Below are 19,766 nucleotides of genomic sequence, written 5' to 3'. Positions count from 1 at the left end.
TACCTCTAACAAGTTTCCAGGTAATGCTGGTCCCGGGGCCACACTTTGAAAATCACTGCTACCTCCCACGTAATGGCTGATATTTTCTTAAAATAGAGAGAGAAGCTGTGAGGGCTTTTAGGGGTACAGTGGGGAAAGACTGTATCCAATGTATTCTTTATAAATATAAAGAAAAAATATGTACAACCATGGGTCTTTCTCCCATGATTTCAGAGGGATTTTCTCTGTGCTATTTTGCAAACAACTCAACATATACCACACATATACTTCTCTTTTTAGAAGAGATTGTGAAGATATGTATGGGCAGCGTGCCTCCAGTTTCTTCCTCACAGGGAAATTAGGAAACACCTCCAGGCTCCTTTTTAAAGGCAGCCCTGGTTCACCGTTTCTGCAGCCAGCCAGATTTGTGAAGCCATCTTCAGGATTGTTTAACACAATGGTGGAAGAGGGGTTAAAGTAGCAGTGAGGGAATTGCTAAGAAGCTCTTCAAAGAAACAAACTTCACAGTCACTCTAGGAAGTTTCAGCAGAGGTTGGTGGGGAGGGGTAGGATAAGGGATTCCAAGGTATCCCAAAGCAAGCTACTGAGCCCAGCACCAGCACCCTGGCAAGATGCCAGGCAAGCAAGCAAGACACTATCACTGGAAAAAATAGCTAGAGTGCATGTAGATTTTAGCCTTAGCAACTGCTCAGCATGTCAGTGTGATACATTCAGATGTACAGACAAGACATCTTCTCTCTTCAAGGGGAGCGACTAGAACAACAGAGGTTTTCTGTGTGCTGTCCTAACCTGGGGGCCGGTGGGGCACTCTAATGGTGCCCAGGACCATCCTGGTTTTAGTATATCTTCAGACCTTTTTTCAGTCTTTTCAGTTCCACTTCCTTCCCCTTGTACCATACCCACTCAGCTTCACTCCTACCTTCTCCACAACCACACAGGCAACTTCTCCTCTAAGACACACTCCCTCCTGGTAACCTCCAGCAATTTTAGTTTCACTTAAATCATTCTTTTTCCTTCCCTGAAGTAATTTTTGTGTCTGATTTCGGCATCATATTCAGGCTTTCCACCATTCTGACTTTGGGGGAATGAATGGGATTTATCTTTTTCAGATTAAAAAGAATCTCAAAGTTGAAAGGATCCTTAGAGTTTCTGCACTTCAAGGTTCCAGCCCTGACTACAGGAGACTCACCTGGGACTTTTTCCAGTCCTACCCAGAGCAATTGTATCAGAATTGCTGGGACTGGGCCCAGGTACTGGTCATTTTAAAAGCCCTTCAGGTGATTCTAATGCACAACCAAGGTTTCAAAATTCTCCTAAGTGGCAAATCCAGTTCTACAGAATTCTTGAAAGATGGATATTTAACCTCTTCAGTAAACTTCTCCATTGATGAGCCAGTCATTGGAGTCAGGACTACACTACATGTCCATGTAGTCCTAGCCTTTGACAGACATCTGTAATTATCAAGAAGCTCTTATCTTGATTCAAGCCTTGTTACATTCTAAATTCTATCCCTTGATCCCAATGAGTTATGAAGCAACATAGAGTGTGTTTACTTCTTTATTATTTTTCTAATCCTCAAAGACAAAGCTATTTATGTACAAAACTATGTTCTGTTGGCAAATTTGCTAATCACACTTTCTATGTTTTCATTCAAATCACAGATAGTAAAAAGCAGAGACATTACTTTGCCAACAAAGGTCCGTCTAGTCAAGGCTATGGTTTTTCCAGTAGTCATGGTATGCATGTGAGAGTTGGACTGTAAAGAAAGCTGAATGCCGAAGAATTGATGCTTTTGAACTGTGGTGTTGGAGAAGACTCTTGAGAGTCCCTTGGACTGCAAGGAGATCAAACCAGTCTATCCTAAAGGAGGTCAGTCCTGAATATTCACTGGAAAGACTGATGCTGAAGCTGAAACGCCAATACTTTGGCCACCTGATGTGAAGAGCTGACTCATTTGAAAAGAACCTGATGCTGGGAAAGATTGAAGGCAAGAGGAGAAGGGGACGATAGAGGGTGAGATGTTTGGATGGCATCACCGACTCAATGGACATGAGTTTGGGTAAACTCCGGGAGTTGTTGATGGACAGGGAGGCCTGGCATGCTATGGTCCATGGGGTCGCAAAGAGTTGGACACAATTGAGCGACTGAACTGAACTGAGGAGGTGAACGCCAGGTGAGCAAGTGAAGCTTCATCTGTATATATAGCTACTCCCCATCGTTTGTGTTACCGCCTGAGCAGTAACTTTAGATTCTCACAGGAGATAGAACCCTACAGTGAAGTGCACATGAGAGGGATCCAGGTTGCACACTCCTTATGAGAATCATCCTGAAAGCATTCCTACCCTGTCCCCAGTCCATGGAAAAACTGTCTTCCATGAAACCGGTCCCTGGAGCCTAAAAATTTGGGGACTGCTGATCTATAACCTTTCTTCAATGTGGATTTCATACCATCTTTGACACGATTTGGTGGCTCAGACCAATCTATGTTCAGAAAACATAGAAAGTGTGATTAGCCAACAGAACATGCTGCTGCTAAGTCGCTTCAGTCGTGTCCGACTCTATGAGACCCCATAGACGGCAGCCCACCAGGCTCCCCCGTCCCTGGGATTCTCCAGGCAAGAACACTGGAGTGGGTTGCCATTTCCTTCTCCAAGCCAACAGAACATAGTTTTGTATATAAAGAGTTTTGTCTTTGAGGATTAGAAAAAAGTTTTTAATAAAAAATCCACTTGCAATGCAGGAGATCCAGGTTTGATCCCTGGCTTGAAAAGATCCCCTGAAGAAAGAAATGGCAACCCACTCCAATATTCTTGCCTGGAGAATTCCATGGATAGAGGAGCCTGGTGGGCTACAGTCTCTGGGGTCGCAAAGAGGCAGACATGATTGAATGACTAACACTTTCACACATTTGACATGATTTAGCCATGATTCATTCTAATGCTAATCCTCTTAGTTCATTCTTATCCAGTCCATATATCTCCATCTCATCTCTAAGCATATCATGAAAGACTTTGTTATACATCTTTCTCATACTAAAATACTTACATATAAAATTATATAATATGTGGGATTTGTCTTTAAAAATTCCAGTACCAACAACAAAAAGACTTAGTGGAAGGGAGAGTAACAGAGGAAACAAAAATCTCAGAACATGTATTGATAATTGTTGAAGATGGGTAATAGGTATGCAGCAGTTTATTATACTATACACTATTTTTTGTTTGATGTTTTCTATAACTAAAAATTTTATGAATCTTTTGCTGAAGTAGAGTACACTATTTTTATAAATTTGAGAGACTGCCAAAATTTATTAATTCTAGCCCCCAACTATCCATCTCCCAAATGGGGTGATTTGATATGACTTGATTTAAAAACTCCATGCCAGCTCAAGTGGTTGGGATCTTTTCTTTCTAGATTCTAACAAATCTTCCATATTTATTTTAAGATTTTGCCAAGAATTAACTTCATGTGGAATTTCCTGAATCCAATCTCTCCCGTATTTCATAACTTAGATTGCTAACTCTGAGAGTTTAAAGGTCATCTCTGTCATGTTCTTTAAACTCATTTAGAAAAGTCAGGGGCTTTCTTAATAACTTAATAATGCAAGTTTTAGTTTGAATTGATCCAACTGCATTTTTCTAGACTGAAGCAAAATAGAAGCTCAGAGTTCCAATTCCTTTGTGAAATCCATTGTCATTGTGCATCTCCCTTCCTGCTCATGTTCTTGAACTGAATCATAACCAAAATAACTTTTTTTGGTTATCTTTAGCATTTTTTCCTGCATGCCTAATCTCCAGATGATACTTAGCCCAAGTGACACTATTTTTAAAAGAATTCTCCTAGCTTCTAAACATTTTCTCACTCACTATTTTTTCTCTATTGTACAAATATCTGGGGAAATTTTTTTTTTTAATTTTATAAAAGTTATGGTCCTCATAGACATTTTTAGAAAATAGAGAAACACATAAAAGAAAAAACTCACCCATAATTTCTGAGCTCCTTATCAAACTCCCTCTGGTCAAATGAATGTTTTAAATGTTTCTCTTCTCTTACCTATTAAGATTACTTGTGATTATGTAAATAGATTTCTCATTTAGTTGATTATTTCATTTTTAGACTCAACTTTTCTGAGCCATATTCTTTACCAAATCTGGCCATGGAATCTCACCTATCATCTTTCTGATTATTTTTTTTAATCTGCCTTCTTAAAAATTGAAGCCATGTGTCTGGTTGCCTTGTATTTCTCACCTTTAGGATTATTAATGCCTAAATAAACTAGTTATTTCTCCTACATTTCTAACCATATCTTTCTTTTCAATCAGAATTAAATCAAGGAAGAAGGGCAGTAATGAAGGCTTCACAGGTGGCTCAGTGCTAAAGACATACAGGATCAGAGGTAGATGAGAGGCTCAGAAATGAGGCCCTCAGGTAACACATCTACTTCACCAGCACCCAGTTTTACCCAGCACTCACCCTGTCTCCTTCCTACCTCCTCAGGTGAAAAGAGAAGGACTACAGACCAGAAAAGCTCCCGTCACCCTCACAGTCACGTCCAGCATCATTTGTTATGCATTTGCTGGGCACCAGGGACTGTGCTAAGCACTTTACATGCATTATTTGTGAAAGCCTCCAACACTGTAGATACCATCAGACCCTTTTTTGCACTTGAGGAAACTGAGAGTCAGAATATGCTCATGGTCACACAGACACTGAGTGCAGAGCTGGAATCTGAACACAGGCTTGTCTGAGTCTGGCAAGTCCACGCTCTTAATTATCAGGAGGAACTGATATTCATCTAATTCTCTTCTATCCCTCCCACCCCCACCTACTACCCACCCACTTCCTTCAGCCAAGCAGAACCAGTTTACCTAGCCATCCTCTGAGAAAAGTTGCAATGGACTATTTCTGTCTCATAAGTTGTTAGGTTGGGTTTTGTGGCTGACCTTCATATCCTGTGATCTTATGATCTTGACCACAATAGGTTGTTCCAGCAATTTCTGCTTAAGCCAAAGCTTAGGCTGGGTTTCATGATCTCAGTTAATATCTATAACAAAACTATAAACTAAGTACTCATATTTTAATCCCATCGTATGGGTGGAAAAACTGCTATTCAGAGAAGGTAAGATACCAACCTGAGGTCAAACAGCTAGTACAGGGCAGAACTAGGACTGGAAGTTGGTTCATCTGCTCTATCTCCTTTCGGGAGAAAGATCAATGGAGTTGGCCTGGAACAAGAAACCTTCTTGAAATCGATTTGTGACAACAGAGGGGAGTTGTCCAGCCACCACAGCAGAGAACAGAATCAGAGAAGAGAGGAGTGTTTTCCGTGGAAGAGAGCTGGGAGGGGGATACCTCCACAGTAGCTGTCCTGTCATGTGAGCTGGTGCTACACCTTCATCAAAGGGGTCCCCAGTCCAGCTGACATGCAGCAGTAGAGTCTGTTATCTGCATTTCCTGACTAATCCATATGGGGAAGTAAACAGGCAAACGAATCCAGTCCTTGTCACCTGTGCCTGACACAGACACACTCTTTAGGCTTAAACTCCCTGCAACACACCCCATCCCAAATCTGGTCTGAAGGATGGAGTGACCTTGGAACCTTGCAGATCCTGATCCTTGAATCCTACCTTCACCCCAGCCTCCAGCTTTACTTCCTCTCCCGATAATAACTCTTGCCTCCTTCCTCTTTGTCTGCCAGCTTCAGGAAGAGGATATGGAGGCCTAGGGTGCTTTCAACAGGCCCTCGGTGCCCTGGATGTACATCAAAGGTTTCCTGGGAGAACAACAAGTTGGATGCAGTGGGCAACCCAGAAGGCCATACAAGTATTGGCCTCCAGCATTTCCACTTCCTGGGTCTACCAGGGTCTTGGGGTGGTGGGGAGTAAATCCAGAATCTTTTCCCAGCTTTCACACCTGCAGGTAGAGCCCCTATTCTCTACAAGAGACCTCAGAGCTCACAGACATCCCCACATCTCTGAGGTCGGCCAGAGTGAAGAGTTACTGGTGAGAGTAAGTGCTGGAAATGCTGACAACAAACCATGGAGCGCATTTTTAGTGCTCCCATAAAGTCTGTGTATTCTAAGGATCTTGTATACACAGCTGGTGCTGGTACTGCGTCTTCAGATACCACACACGATGGGCTATTCCAAGAAAGATCCAGGAATACAAAAAGCAGGATTTCTTGGCTTCAGGTCTCTTCCCTTTGAAACTCTGTCTTATGAAGAGTTTGGCAAAGGGACAAATTGCTACCCAGATCTTTCCTACTGAAAAGCAAACAAAACAAACACACACACAAAACTGAACAAGAAAATCACTTGGTTATATAAAGCATTCCACCCTCAGGAAGACAGGATATAGTAATCAGAAACAGAAAAAAAAGGAAAAAATTGACTAGGAACCTGTATATATATATATATTTTACATAGATGGTCTATTTCCTTCCACCCCTATTCCAGGGTCCTCTGCTGTTCTATTTCTTGGTTACCAAACTGTCCCATCTTCAAATCTGTTCCTCCTTTCCATAATCAGCAATACCTAGAAACTGAGTTCCCAAGACAACCACAAATTTTTGTTATTATTTTTGTCATGTGATTTGCCTTAAAAATAAACTCAGATATTTTTCCTACCATCAAAATGACAGGAAGAATGTAAATGGATATTGGTTTTTTTATGCATACCTATGAAATAACTAAGGCACAATGCCACTTGGGCAAAATTTCTAGGAATACTGTGAAACTCCTAAAACAGAAAATAATATAAAAACTGGGTGTGTTAGAAAATTATTCCATGTTTAAAATGGAACAAGCAAAAGAAGGCTTGGGGGAAATGGATTAGAATAAGCAGATAAAGTTTACATGCACCCAAACAAGTAGAAAATGTTTTCCTTTAGAAAGGGAGAGGTGAAGAGCAGAGGGAACGTTTGCTCTGAGGTCTAGTCAAGGTTTAGCCTCTTTCTGTTGAAATGCCCCCTTGATGTGCCAGCCAAGGACCCCCAAAGACCTCCATTTGAAGCTGACAGTACTTGAAACCAATTCACAAACAATATTTGTTTTCTGTTCTCATGTGACTCTGGAGTGGTTGACCTTTAGGGAATAATGGATAGAGTCTCTATTAAGGCTCCAACATGGTAATGACCCCACTACACAAATTATTATGAGTTAGGGAGCTTTCAAATTAAATTATTATGAGTTAGGGAGCTTTCAAATTAAATGAGATTCAACAAATGGCATTGTCACAATGGCAACAGTGATACTCACAAAACTTTACATTTTGACGGTCTTGACAAGAGTCTGCAAACACGCATTTACGTCCATTCTCTTTTCTGATCTCCAGAGAAACTCTACAGGACACAGAAGAAACACACACACACACACACACACACACACAAATCCCATATTCAGGTATGTAAAAGCTGAGGCTAAACAGCAAGGGGACTTGTCCACCCTGTACGTGGCAGGGTTGTACAATTCAACCAAGGCTTCCACGTCCAGCCCCACATCCTTTTACCTTAGATGTTCTCTATGGCTCCACCTCACCATTCCCATTATCATCCAAGAATCCCCAAACCAATAGAATTTGTGATACAGAGGACTGGAAGTTTAAAAACCATCCTTAGAGCTTTTAGAGAATTCAGTGCAGAAGTAAAACAACAGAAAGATTGTGGGGAAACAAACAGGAAGTGTTCAGATGAACTAATGCAGGATGGAGTCAACAAGGCAACAGGGAAATTCTCTCTCTCTTCCTCCTTCATGTCCTCCCTACTCAGAACTTCCTCAAAGGGCCTATTCTAAGATTCAGGACTTCCCCAAATGACCCTTTCATCCAATATTGGATAGTCTCTTAAATTCCTCTGGCTAACCTTCCTGACTGACCAGGAGCAAGTTTCCAATGTTTTCTTGGAACTACCATATCAGTACCAGTCACATTCATGTCATTATCTCCTTTGACAGATGTCCCTTATATTACATGGCCTCTGGATCCTTCCCCATTCTGGACACATCCACCCACCTAGTTTGTCAACATCTCACTTTCAGTGTGATGCACAGAGGAAATGTACCACCCATAATGTGATTTTCAGTTCTTCACTCCATAAATCAATCAAAAGTAAATTGGTATGTACTGAATCACGAGGGAACTTTGGGGGTGATGGGAATGCTCTATATCTTGATGGGGATAAAAAGGGCTGTTGTAAATGACGTAGTGGACGTCAAGCTCTTAAAAGGGCCCTTTATGTGCTTGTGTTCAGTTGCTTCAGTCGTATCCAGCTCTTTGCGACCCCATGGACAGCACCCCCCCAGGCTCCTCTGTCTGTGGGGTTCCCTGCAGGAATACTGGAGTGGGTCACCGTGCTCTCCTCCAGGGGATATTCCTGACACAAGGATTGAACCTCCATCTGCTGCATCTCCTGCATTACAGGCAGATTCTTTACCACTGAGCCATTGGGGAAGCCCAACTCCTTTATGCATCACTTCAAATCAGTACCTTCATGGCACTATCTCTGCAGTGTTACCTACACACTTCAGAGCAGTGTATTTGGAGAAAGACATTAACAAACTGGAGGAAAGAAGGTCCAAAGAAAAGAAAGAAGCTCTTATTCACTGAGCTTCCACCAGCGTTTTGTCCCTCTCTGTTTGCCCTGTCCAGCTTTGCCCTGCTCTGGGAAAGATATTGGTTTTCATCCTGAGGATGAAAACTTCTGGAATTTATTAGGAACCCCATCTAACTTCTGGAATATATTAGGAACTTCTTTACCTTAGTGGGAGAGCATCTGGAAAACCATGATTGCTCCCATGCCTGGTGTTAATTGTTCTGGAAAGAATCTCATGTCCCCTCTGGAAGAATCTGGGCAAACTTCCTTAGCTAAATCCATCCCAAAGTCTGTAACAGTCTGTCTGGCTATCCAGGTACTGGTCCTCATTTCATTTCCACCCGAGGACTAGAGTCTGGCCATATATGTTGACCAAATTGTTAGGGGGCTGACTCCCTCTACTGGTCCACTCCTTTTACATAGGACCTAAATTCAGTTTCTGATGTTCTCTCTGTGCTCATGCAGACAGATCTCCCTACCTGACAATGTGGCCACAGACCAAGAATGTACTTCCCAGACACCCCCAGAGCTGGACCCCACTCCTCAGATCCAAACCCTTCAACATGGCCATGGGCTGGATCAAACATGAGTTTATTCCCCTCCCTTGGACATGATGACCTGAACTAATCAGGGCAACTTCCTTTCACTCTCTCCCATCTGCAGAGATGAGGCAAATCTCATGTCAACAGATATTCCATTTAGAACACTGACAGGAAGGAAAAAACATACAAAGGGCAGACATGTGAGCTCATAGAGCAAAGCCAGGAATTTAGGACTTAGTACAGGGGCAAATAAGTCTAAAAATACTAATAGAAAAACTTTGATCAGTGCTATTTTATAATTTCATTCATCCATTCATTCACTATGCACTCACTCATGCTTGCACTGATCTGAATCATATTTGATTGCCTGGAATGTGAGTGGTTCTAGATACATAAACAGGAATAAGACTTAATCCCTGCCCTTAAAGAACACAAAAATTAATGCTCAGAATGTCAGTGTCATCATCTTGACCTATTAAATACATTTTTAAATGCTTGGTGTGCTCTGTTAGAGAAAAGAGAAAGATGCAGTATACCTTAGTAAATTAGAGAATTCCATTCAACAATATCAGCTATAATTAGCACAAAATGTCATGTGTGAGCTTCATTTCTTTAGTGACAGTACCGTCAGCCTTGAATCTGGCGTTTCTAGGTCTGCATCTCACCTTTGGCCCTCCTAGTTATACCAGGCACTGGCCTCACTTCCTTACTTCCAATATGAGAATAACGGTAGTTCTCCAAAGATTATTATAAAGGGCAAATGAGGTAATATATACAAAATGCTCAACATGGTGCCTGGAATAACCCTGTTTCTGTTGTGTTTTCCTCTTCAGATATGCATATTATACTTTTATTTATGTACTTAATATTAACAAGATCTTTCCATTTTTCAATTTTATCTTAGCACCTCCATTTGGGATTAACAATATCTAAGGTCAGGGGCTTCCCTGGTGGCTCAGTGGTAAAGAATATGCCTACAATGCAGGAGATGTGGGTTCGATCTCTGGGTCGAGAAGATCCCCTGGAGAAAGAAATAGCAACCCACTCCAGTATTCTTGCCTGGGAAATCCCATGGACACAGAAGCCTGATGGGCTACAGTCCATGGGGTCACAAAGAGTTGGGCGTGAATTAGAGACTAAACAACAATAACAAGGTCAAGTGCAACTGGCCTTGAAAAGAAAATCCTAAGAAGTTAAAACAGTAACCAAGAGTCTCCCACCCGGAACCCTTCACTAGACACTTCTATCCTTGACTACCTCCCTGTTCCTTAAACAAACCATGCCTCTTCCTGACACAGAGCTTGACACGTGCTGTTCCCTTTTTCTGCTCTATGTTCCCCTTGCCACATTCTCACCCAGCTTCTGCCTTCTCATTTCTTAGATCTTCACTTCACTTCACTTAATAGTACCTCACTTTTGCTGGGTACCTGCTGTTCTCCTGACACTATAATGACTGCTTTCATGGACTTTCTTATTCAGTCCTTGCAACAGACCCTGAGCCTCTAGCCCCATAGAGGCTTTACACCAATAATTGGATGACCTGTGGAGACAGGACTCAGATGCAGACTCTGTGCCCCATCTCCCTGTCCCCACTCTCCTTCACCCTCTCACCTCCCTGCACCCTCTTACCTCCCTATGCCCTCTACCTCTTTATCCCTCACCTCCCTGGTACCCATACCTCCCTGCACTCCCACAAAAAAAACAGTAATCAACAAAAGGGATAAACATACCCATAACCCTAATCAAAAACCGCCCAGAAATTAAAATTTATTAGAAACTTCTCAAAACTATCACCTACTAGGAAAAGAAACACATGAAACTTCCCAGGTTAAAACTAAACCAATTGTAGGAAACATTAATGAGAATATCCCATTCAAGTTTCAGTGTTTCAAAGCACATCTGGAGTCTGCATTAAGTTACAGATACTATGCTTAGAGTGAGATCTGGACAGCTAAAAGCTGATCCAAAGCTTTCCAAAACATTAGCCAACTGGAGCTTGACAGAAGAGGGAAATACAGTAGGAGACCTAGGCCTCTTCAGACTGGAGAATGACAGACATGGAAGAGTCATGATGATATCCTTGCAAATATTTAAGGGTCTATCCTATGGAGGCAGATTTAGGTTTGGTCCGTCTCTTTGGCCCACAGGATGGAACTAGCGCTACTGACAGAGGAAAAATGCAGGGAAGGAGAAATGTTTCAATTAGACTATATAACAATCATATCTTTCTAACAGAGCTGTCTAATATAGTAAGACAACTTTCTTTGGGAGGTGGGGGAGGTAAAGTATAGGAGAGTAAGAAGAAACCTTAAAGACTCAAAAGAAAGCCCAATGTGATTGAGAAGCTGGACTGTGGATATGCCCAGACCATGATAACTTTTCCAGACATCCACAGTAGGAAAAATAAAACAATGATCTAAGAACCATTAACAATAAAATGAGGATAATAATAATACTAATCTGATAGAACTGTGTGATGATAATAATACATAAAGAAAAAAGTCTTCAACATGAAAGGCAGAAATGAAAACAAACAACAGTGACAAAAAGAGAAAACTGAGAGAATAAAACTTCAATTTTTAGCCTCAGAGAAATAAGAAAATATTATATCTATGAGGCCAAAAGAGTGTACAGCTTTGTTTAAAGAAACCACCAGGAAATAAAAACAAGCTTTTAGAAATTTAAACCATAAAAGCTGAAATAAGAAATTTTTAAATGTTATGGTTGAAAGATAAAGTTGAGGAAATACCCTGGAAAGTAGAGCCAACTGTCAAAGAGTAAGGAGAGAAAAATAAACGAAATTTAATTAACATGAGAGACAACATCTGACTAATAGGCCTTCCAGAAAAGAAGAACAGAGAACAGCGTGGGAAGCAAATTATCAAAGAAACCATATGAGAAAATTTCCCCAAACTGAAAGATCTGAATTGCCAGATGGGAGGGGCTGAATGCCCAACACAATGGATGAAGAACACACACCAAAGTACACCAGCATAATTTTCAGTACACAACGGATAAATAAAAATCCTAAGTGCTTCCTGGAAACGAAGGGTGGGGTGGAAGGAACAAGTGATATAAAAATAATTGGGAGTTAGAATAGCATTGAACTTCAAAATTCTGATACACAAAGGCCTCAACATTTTTCCTCCAGTACACCTTTTCTCAGGAAGTTACTGAAGGATGTGCTCCACCCAGATGAGGTAGTGAACCTAGAAAGAGGAAGAGATATAGTACAAACCAAGAATCAACACAGGAGAAAGGTCAAGGGAAGTCCAGTAAGACAACTATGAAGCAGGCCAAGAGACCAGCCAGCTTAGACTGGAACAAGACAATAGATTCAGAAAGCCGGGCGGGGGGTTGGGGTGGGGGTGCGGTGGGGGTGGAGCGGTTAAAAAAGAACAGACAGGAAAAGAAAAGGGACAAAAAAGAAAAGAGTTACTGACTATGCAGGAAATTATATCAAAAGTTTTACCAAAAAAGAATTGCTATCAGAGACATAGATGAAAAAATGTCCCATGTGCCACAACTACTGAGCCCATGATTTCTAGAGCCTGTGCTCTGCAACAAGAGAAGCCATAGAAAAGAGAAGCCCATACACTGCAAACAGAGAGTAGCCCCTGTTCACTGCAACTAGGGAAAGCCCATGCAAAGTAATGAAGACCCAGTGTAGCCAAAAATAATTAAACATAAAAGAATATAAATTTACTTTTTTTAAAAAAAAAGTAAGAGGAGAAGAGGTAGAGAGATAGTCACGCACAGAAGAAGGAGATGTGGAGGGAGACACATGGAGAGGAGAATGCCATGTGAGGATGGAGACAGAGATTTGGGGTTGTATGGCTGCAAAGCAACAGACAAATTCTGCAAAGCTTTGTCAGTAGCCACCAGATTCCAGGTGAGCTGCTGACACCCTCATTTCAAACATTGGGCCTCCAGAACTGTTGCTTTAAGCTCCCCAATTTATGGTTCTTCATTACATTATGGTAACCCTAGGAGACTTGCTAGAGTACTCATTATTAACAGAAGCCACTTTAAGGTACTCCTAAAATTCCAGGTTTTACAAACATATGCTTATGAGTTTTTTGAACTGATGAGAAAAAAAAAAGGAAAGCTTATTTTTCCCCTTTTTACCTTTATTGGACTTAAAAATGAATGCTGAAGATAAAACAACTTTGTTTAACTCTGTGCTATGTGAAATTATGAAACTATGAATATATTATGAATACATTAATTCTGTAAAATATTAAAAAATACTTCATTTGAAAGGAAATATCATCAGAAAGGAAATGAAGTTATATTTAGAGTACCAAGCAATGATGGAATGGAATATTTCACACCACATTTCTTTTATGCATGCATTAGCTCGCTGGCTGTGCTAACATGTTAGTTATACTGTCTCGCCCCCCCCTCCAAACCCCAGCCCCAGTATAGCTGAATCCAAAGAGTGGTGGAAAATGGTAATTAACATTTCCTTACAAACATGTTCTTGGCCCAGATAAAGTTTTAACTAAAACTTAAAAAAAAAAAAATGAGACCTTATTAACACCAGTAAAAATGAAAAGTCACACAGGAAAGGAAATCTAAGCCACAAACAACACTTAACTTAGATTTCTAAGGTAGATATCAGATACTGATTGACCCGGAAATTGTGATATCACCATATAGTGGTGGTGGTATGGAGAGAACAACCCTGGGGGAATGTAAGAAAGCAAAGCACTCAGCTACTACAAGAGGAAAGCAACAGATAACATCTATTAATAAATTAGCAGAGTAAGCACAAATGCCAAAAGAAATCCTAAAAAGATTTAAAGGGTTAATCTGCAGAACAGGACTTAAGGGTAAGGGGGCGGGCAGAAAGTGATGGCATGGGTGACTGCAGTTCTTTGCTATGATTATTAAACTTGACTTGCTTCCCTGATAGCTCAGTTGGTAAAGAATCCACCTGCAATGCAGGAGACCCTGGTTCATTCCTGGGTCGGGAAGATCTGCTGGAGAAGGGATAGGCTATCCACTCCACTGTTCTTGAGCTTCTCTTGTGTCTCAGCTGGTAAAGAATCCGCCTGCAATGAGGGAAATCTGGGTTTGATCCATGGGTAGGGAAGACCCCCTGGAGAAGGGGAAGGCTACACATTCTAGTATTACGGCCTGGAGAGTTCCATGGACTATGCAAAGAATCGGACAGGACTGAGTGGCTTTCACTTCACTTTAATTATATGCATGCATTACTTTGATAAAAATTGATATTGACTTCTTAAAGAGAAATCCTGCCAGTACATCAAATTAAAAAACTTCTGTAGCCACTGAACTAGTTGATTATCAAGGTCTGTAATTCTTTGAGACTTATTTGATGTCCTCATGTTCTCTTGTGGAGCTATTGATCTGTGCTGGGAAACTTCATTTACAAGGCAAACAAAGGAGAATTGTAGCCAATCTTACTATTATGATACTAAGAGTTTAGTGGTTTTCAGTTTTGCAAACACCTGTTCTTTTTTAATCCAATATAACTTTCTCATTTCAATTCCTACTTTCATCTGCTCCTGTTATTTGAAATTCAGATTTATTTCTTACCTGCTTAATTATTTAGTAGTCAGTAAGTTACTTTCCATTTAACATTAAAAATTTTCCACGACAATTTTTTATGATTGCAAAATATTATATGCTTACTTTTAAAAATTTGGAAAATACAGAAATAAAAGAGGAAAATAAAAACCCACTCATAAATAGTCCTTTTAATATTTCATTATATATTTGCCAGTCTTCCTCCTGTGTATATTTAATGTCTACATTTACAAATTTTTTAACAAAATGGGTCTTGATTGTTCAACTTTATAACTTGTTTTTTTCTTAACAATGCTTTTTTTCCTTTTGTCCTTGGAAATTCTTTTACTATATCATTTAGTTATTTGATTGTTTCACCTAGACATGTACATTATGTTATTTCTAATCATTCACTATCACAAACCATGCTCTAATGAGTATCCTTGAAGGTACATCTATGTACATATCCAGGTTGCTTCACTTAGGGTAAGTTCTGATGTGCTTAGTAGATGTGCTGGGTCAAAGTGTACACATTTTTAAGGTTTTGAATAATTATAGCCACATTTCCCTCTAGAAAAGCTTACCCACTGCATTCTGGCCAACAATATGGGAATATTAATTTTCCCACCTCTTCAACAACAATGAAAATTTTTTTAAATGAAAAACTTTTCCTATTGATATGTGAGAAATGCAGCCCTCGTTGGGTGTTAGGAGTCCGTGGAAGACCTTCTAGAATCTGTCTTGGGGATATTCTGGGATATGCAAGTGGTATGTTTCCTTGACATCTAAGATCATTTTACATATTAGGATGAGTCATAAGAAAGTGACAAGAGTTGACAATTTTTGATCTTAGAAAACAGTCTTTCAAAAGCTTCAACCTAATAAATTTATTTGTCAATTGGGGAAGGTCTCTTAGGTTAAGAACTGGCCAAACTGCCAATGCCTTTTAAAAGCTTCTCAGTTACAGAAGAGTCACCAGTACAACCTGCTCTAACGTGAAGGCCTTGCTGCGTTTCTGCCCACTGGCTGGATGGGGTGGGCTGAGTCAAAGTGAACCATGACTGGCTTAGGAGGGGGACTCGGTCATGGAGTCCACTGACAGGTGGCTTTGCTTCAGAGAAGCACTACTGTGAAGCAGCATTCTAGAAAGAAAATATAAAATCAGGAAGGGTAAAAAGAAGTCAGAGAAATCTCAGTAACACATCATGTGTGTGAAGGAATGTCCAGGGGGTGTGGCTCTTGACTAATGAAGAAACATTTACAGCCCCAAAGGGGAAGGCACCTGAGGAGTAACATCGTCTCCCATGAAAAAAAAGTGTCTCTAACCGTTCAGAGTTCATGTGCACAGATGAATTAGAGGACTAGTTTGGCATGAGTGGGAGCTGCAGAGTTTGCAGGGAAAAAGTATATGTCATCAGTGTCAAGAAGTTCTGCAGGACATCACTAACAAGGAGGCATGGTGTCAAGGAAAGGGGTCTTTCAAAAGACAGAGCAGCTGGACTCCAAAACACTCAGCCACTGACAAGGTGGCTTGGGCACATTCTTTCCCAACTCAGGACTTCAATACTTCTGTCACTCAGATACTGCTGTAATTTGGAGATCAATTTACAAATTCTACTTTTAGGAATTTATCCTAAAGAAATCTTGTGAGATGACCCACAACAGTTTTTGTAATAGTAAAATATTTGGAAATTTCCTAAATATTCCACAAAAGGTAATGGTTAAATAAATATATGGTATATGTTCAAATAATGGAGTACTATATATGGTCATTCGGAGAAGGCAATGGCACCCTACTCCAGTACTCTTGCTTGGAAAATCCCATGGATGGAGGAGCCTGTTAGGCTGCAATCCATGGGGTCGCTAAGAGTCGGACATGACTGAGCAACTTCACTTTCACTTTTCACTTTTCACTTTCGTGCATTGGAGAAGGAAACGGCAACCCACTCCAGTGTTCTTGCCTGGAGAATCCCAGGGACGGGGGAGCCTGGTGGGCTGCCGTCTATGGGGTTGCACAGAGTCGGACACGACTGAAGTGACTTAGCATAGCATATATGGTCATTAAAAATCATGGTGGACTTCCCTGGTGGTTCAGGGGTTAAGAATCTGTCTGCCAATGCAGAAGACAAGGATTTGATCCCTGGTCTGGGAAGATTCCACATGCTGAGGTACAACTAAACCCATCCATCATGACTACTGAAGCCTGTGTACCCTATGAGCCCGTGTGTGTGTAAGCGTGTTAGTCACTCAGTCGTGCCCGAATCTTTGCGACCCCATGGACTGCAGCCCACCGGGCTCCTCTGTCCATGAGATTTTCCAGGCAAGGATACTGGAGTGGGTTGCCATTCCCTTCTCCTAGAGCCTGTGCACCACAACAAAAGAAGCTGATGAAACGAGAAGCCCGTGCACCTCAACTAGAGCAGCCCCCGCTCAGTGCAACTAGAGAAAGCCCATGCACAGCAACGAAGACCCAGCACGGCCCAAAATAAACTAATTGATTTAAAAAAATCTTACCCCCAAACAATTTGATTGTCCTAGTAAATTATAAAGTAAAATATAAGATTACAATCAGTATGGATAAGATGGCTCCAAATTTTTAGAAAATAAGTAAGAACAATAAGTAGGAGAAAACAGAACAAAAGGGAAGTTAAATGAGAATGATGTATGAACAGTGAGCTTACAGAGGATTTTTGTTTTCTTATTTGTTCTTTATTTATCCCAAATTTTATTTATTTATTTATTTTTGTTTTAAGCACTTAATTTTATTTATTTTTTTAAGTAAAAATTTTATATCTTTAATTATTATTTTTTTACTTTACAATATTGTATTGGTTTTCCATTAAAAAACTTGTATTATTTGTGTAATTTTAAAAGGCAGCAATACAATTAATTATATTTTAATGAAGAGATCTGAGAATACTCAAGTGACTTTCCAGCATGAACATTCATTGAGTCTTCTTAAAATGCCAAATGCAGAAATATCTAGACCACACTTGAACTGTGTGAGACCCGGGTTCATACAGGAGTAGACCCGGGTTCAATCCCTGCAGGAGACCCGGGTTCAATCCCTGGGTCAAGAAGATCCCCTGGAGAAGGGAATGGCACCTCACCGGGAAATCCCATGGACAGAGGTGTCTGGTGGGCTACAGTCCATGGAGTTGCAGAGAGTCAGACAGGACTGAGCAACTGACACTTTCTCCATGTCTATCCTGCCCTTATCTTGTCTTAGGGTGCATAATTCTCCAAATCATTGGATTTTGAAAACAGATATACTATATGAAACCATAAGGCAGTTCTGGAAAGTGCAACAGTGACTGGGAGCCTGGTGTTTGGGCTGTCTTCATAGTCTGAATCCTGGAGTGAGCTTACTGAGAAAGACACATGTGTAAAAGAGTACACACTTCTTGGCCCTGTAGGGCTTCCGCCTTTCAAAGAAAATGACTGCCATATGGATGGTTTATCAGCACCAAGTTATAAGCCTTCTTATAAAAGTTGCCTTTCTCAAAAAACTTTACAGAGAGCTGATGGTAGAGGCTGTAAATAGGATACCCAGGACAGAAACTGGCTATTTCTAGCCAAAGTGAACATTTGCTGTATTGTATGCCAAAAATCCATTTCCCCTTCTTCTGGTACCAAGACTCTGAATTTCCTTTGAGGAACCATGCCCCTCTCACACTCAACCACGTTCTCCAGATATCACTGATTCCACTTTAGTTCAGGGATAGAGGAAGGGGAGAGGAGAAGCAACAGGATGAAGTCCAGTGAGAATTTGGCTCCCAGCACTCCACCAAATGGCCTCTTACGGAGCTCACCATGGATCTCCACTGTGCTGAATGCAATGGTCACTTCTCAGTTTCACTTTATTTGACCCATGAGCAGCATTAGATCCAGCCAACCACTCCCTCCTCTTCCTTAAAAAAAAATATTTCTTTATTTATTTTATTTTTGGCTGTGCTGGGTCTTCATTGGCTTTCTCTAGCTATGGTGAGTGGGGGCTACTCTCTAATCGCAGTACACAGGCTTCTGCTGTTGCAGAGCACAGGCCCTGGGGTGCACAGGCTTCAGTAGCTGTGGCAACTCAGTAGCTGCCGCATGCCAGCTCCAGAGCGCAGGCTCCATAGTTGTGGTACATGGGCTTAGTTGCTCTGCGGCACATGGAATCTTCCTAGACCAGGAATCAAACCATGTCCCCTGCACTGGCAGGCAGATTACCAACCACTGGACCATCAGGAAAGTCCCTTTCTCCTCTTAACACACATTCTTTACTTGGCTCTCAGGACAACATACTCTCCTAGTTTATCCCCTCCCCCCACCCCAACACAAACACACACATATACACACTTTCTCTATCTTCTTGGATGATTTCTCTTCTTGTTCCCAGTCATTAAATTTGTAGCATTCCAAGGCTCCGTCCTTGGAACGCTTCTCTATCTGCACTCCCATGGTGGTCTCATCCAATGTCACTGCATTAAAATCCAGTCTCACTGAGTTTCAACACCACCTAACACACCTGGGGATGGTGACTACCTGTTTGTGGTGGGCTGGGTCCTTCCATGGCATTCCTGGGGCTGGTGTGGTCGTCCTGGGACTGGTGCCTACACACTGGTGTGTAAGGCTAGGTCCTGGGCCCCTGTGCACACGGCTGTGTCCAGCGATGGGTCTGGACTCAGGAGATCTTAAGGCAGCCTGCCTGCTGTGGGTGGGGCTGTGTCCCTGCTTGGCTAGTTGTTTGGCCCAAGGCATTCCAGTATTCATGCTTACAGCCACGAATGAAGCAGGGCTGGGGCTAGGTCCCAAGACTAATAAGATAGAGAAAGTGTTGGTCACTGTCGTGTCTGACTCTTTGCCATCTCATGGACTGTAGCCCACCAGGCCCCTCTGTCCATGGGATTTCCCAGGCAAGAATACTGGAGTATTCCCTTCTCCAGGGGAATCTTCCCGACCCAGAGATCGAATCCAGGTCCCTTGCATTGCAGGCGGATTCTTTATCGTCTGAGCCACCAGGGAAATCCTAAAAAGGTAGAGAGAGGGTTCCAAAATGGCACTTGCCAGCATTAGTGTCCATTCATAGAATGAGATCCCCAGTATGCCTGCTTCCAGTG

General features: G+C 41.4%; 1 protein-coding gene across 7 annotated transcripts in view; it reads right to left on the bottom strand.

The window, feature by feature from the left end:
• The window catches only part of ENTPD1 (ectonucleoside triphosphate diphosphohydrolase 1), a 100,518-nt gene that overhangs the window by 64,438 nt on the left and 16,314 nt on the right, over positions 1 to 19,766 (bottom strand). Inside the window, exon 1 of one of the 7 annotated variants that reach the window (XM_025274357.3) lies at positions 19,192 to 19,540. The exons of the other annotated variants lie outside the window; for them this stretch is intronic. Coding sequence (XP_025130142.3) covers positions 19,192 to 19,219 — 28 coding nt within the window. The 5' untranslated portion in view covers positions 19,220 to 19,540. Of the gene's footprint in view, positions 1 to 19,191; positions 19,541 to 19,766 lie in introns of those variants that run through there. 7 annotated transcript variants of the gene reach the window in all.

This window comes from Bubalus bubalis, chromosome 23, assembly GCF_019923935.1.
Source record: "Bubalus bubalis isolate 160015118507 breed Murrah chromosome 23, NDDB_SH_1, whole genome shotgun sequence".
Taxonomy (NCBI): Eukaryota; Metazoa; Chordata; class Mammalia; order Artiodactyla; family Bovidae; genus Bubalus; species Bubalus bubalis.
This window is presented reverse-complemented; position numbering and strand designations above follow the sequence as displayed.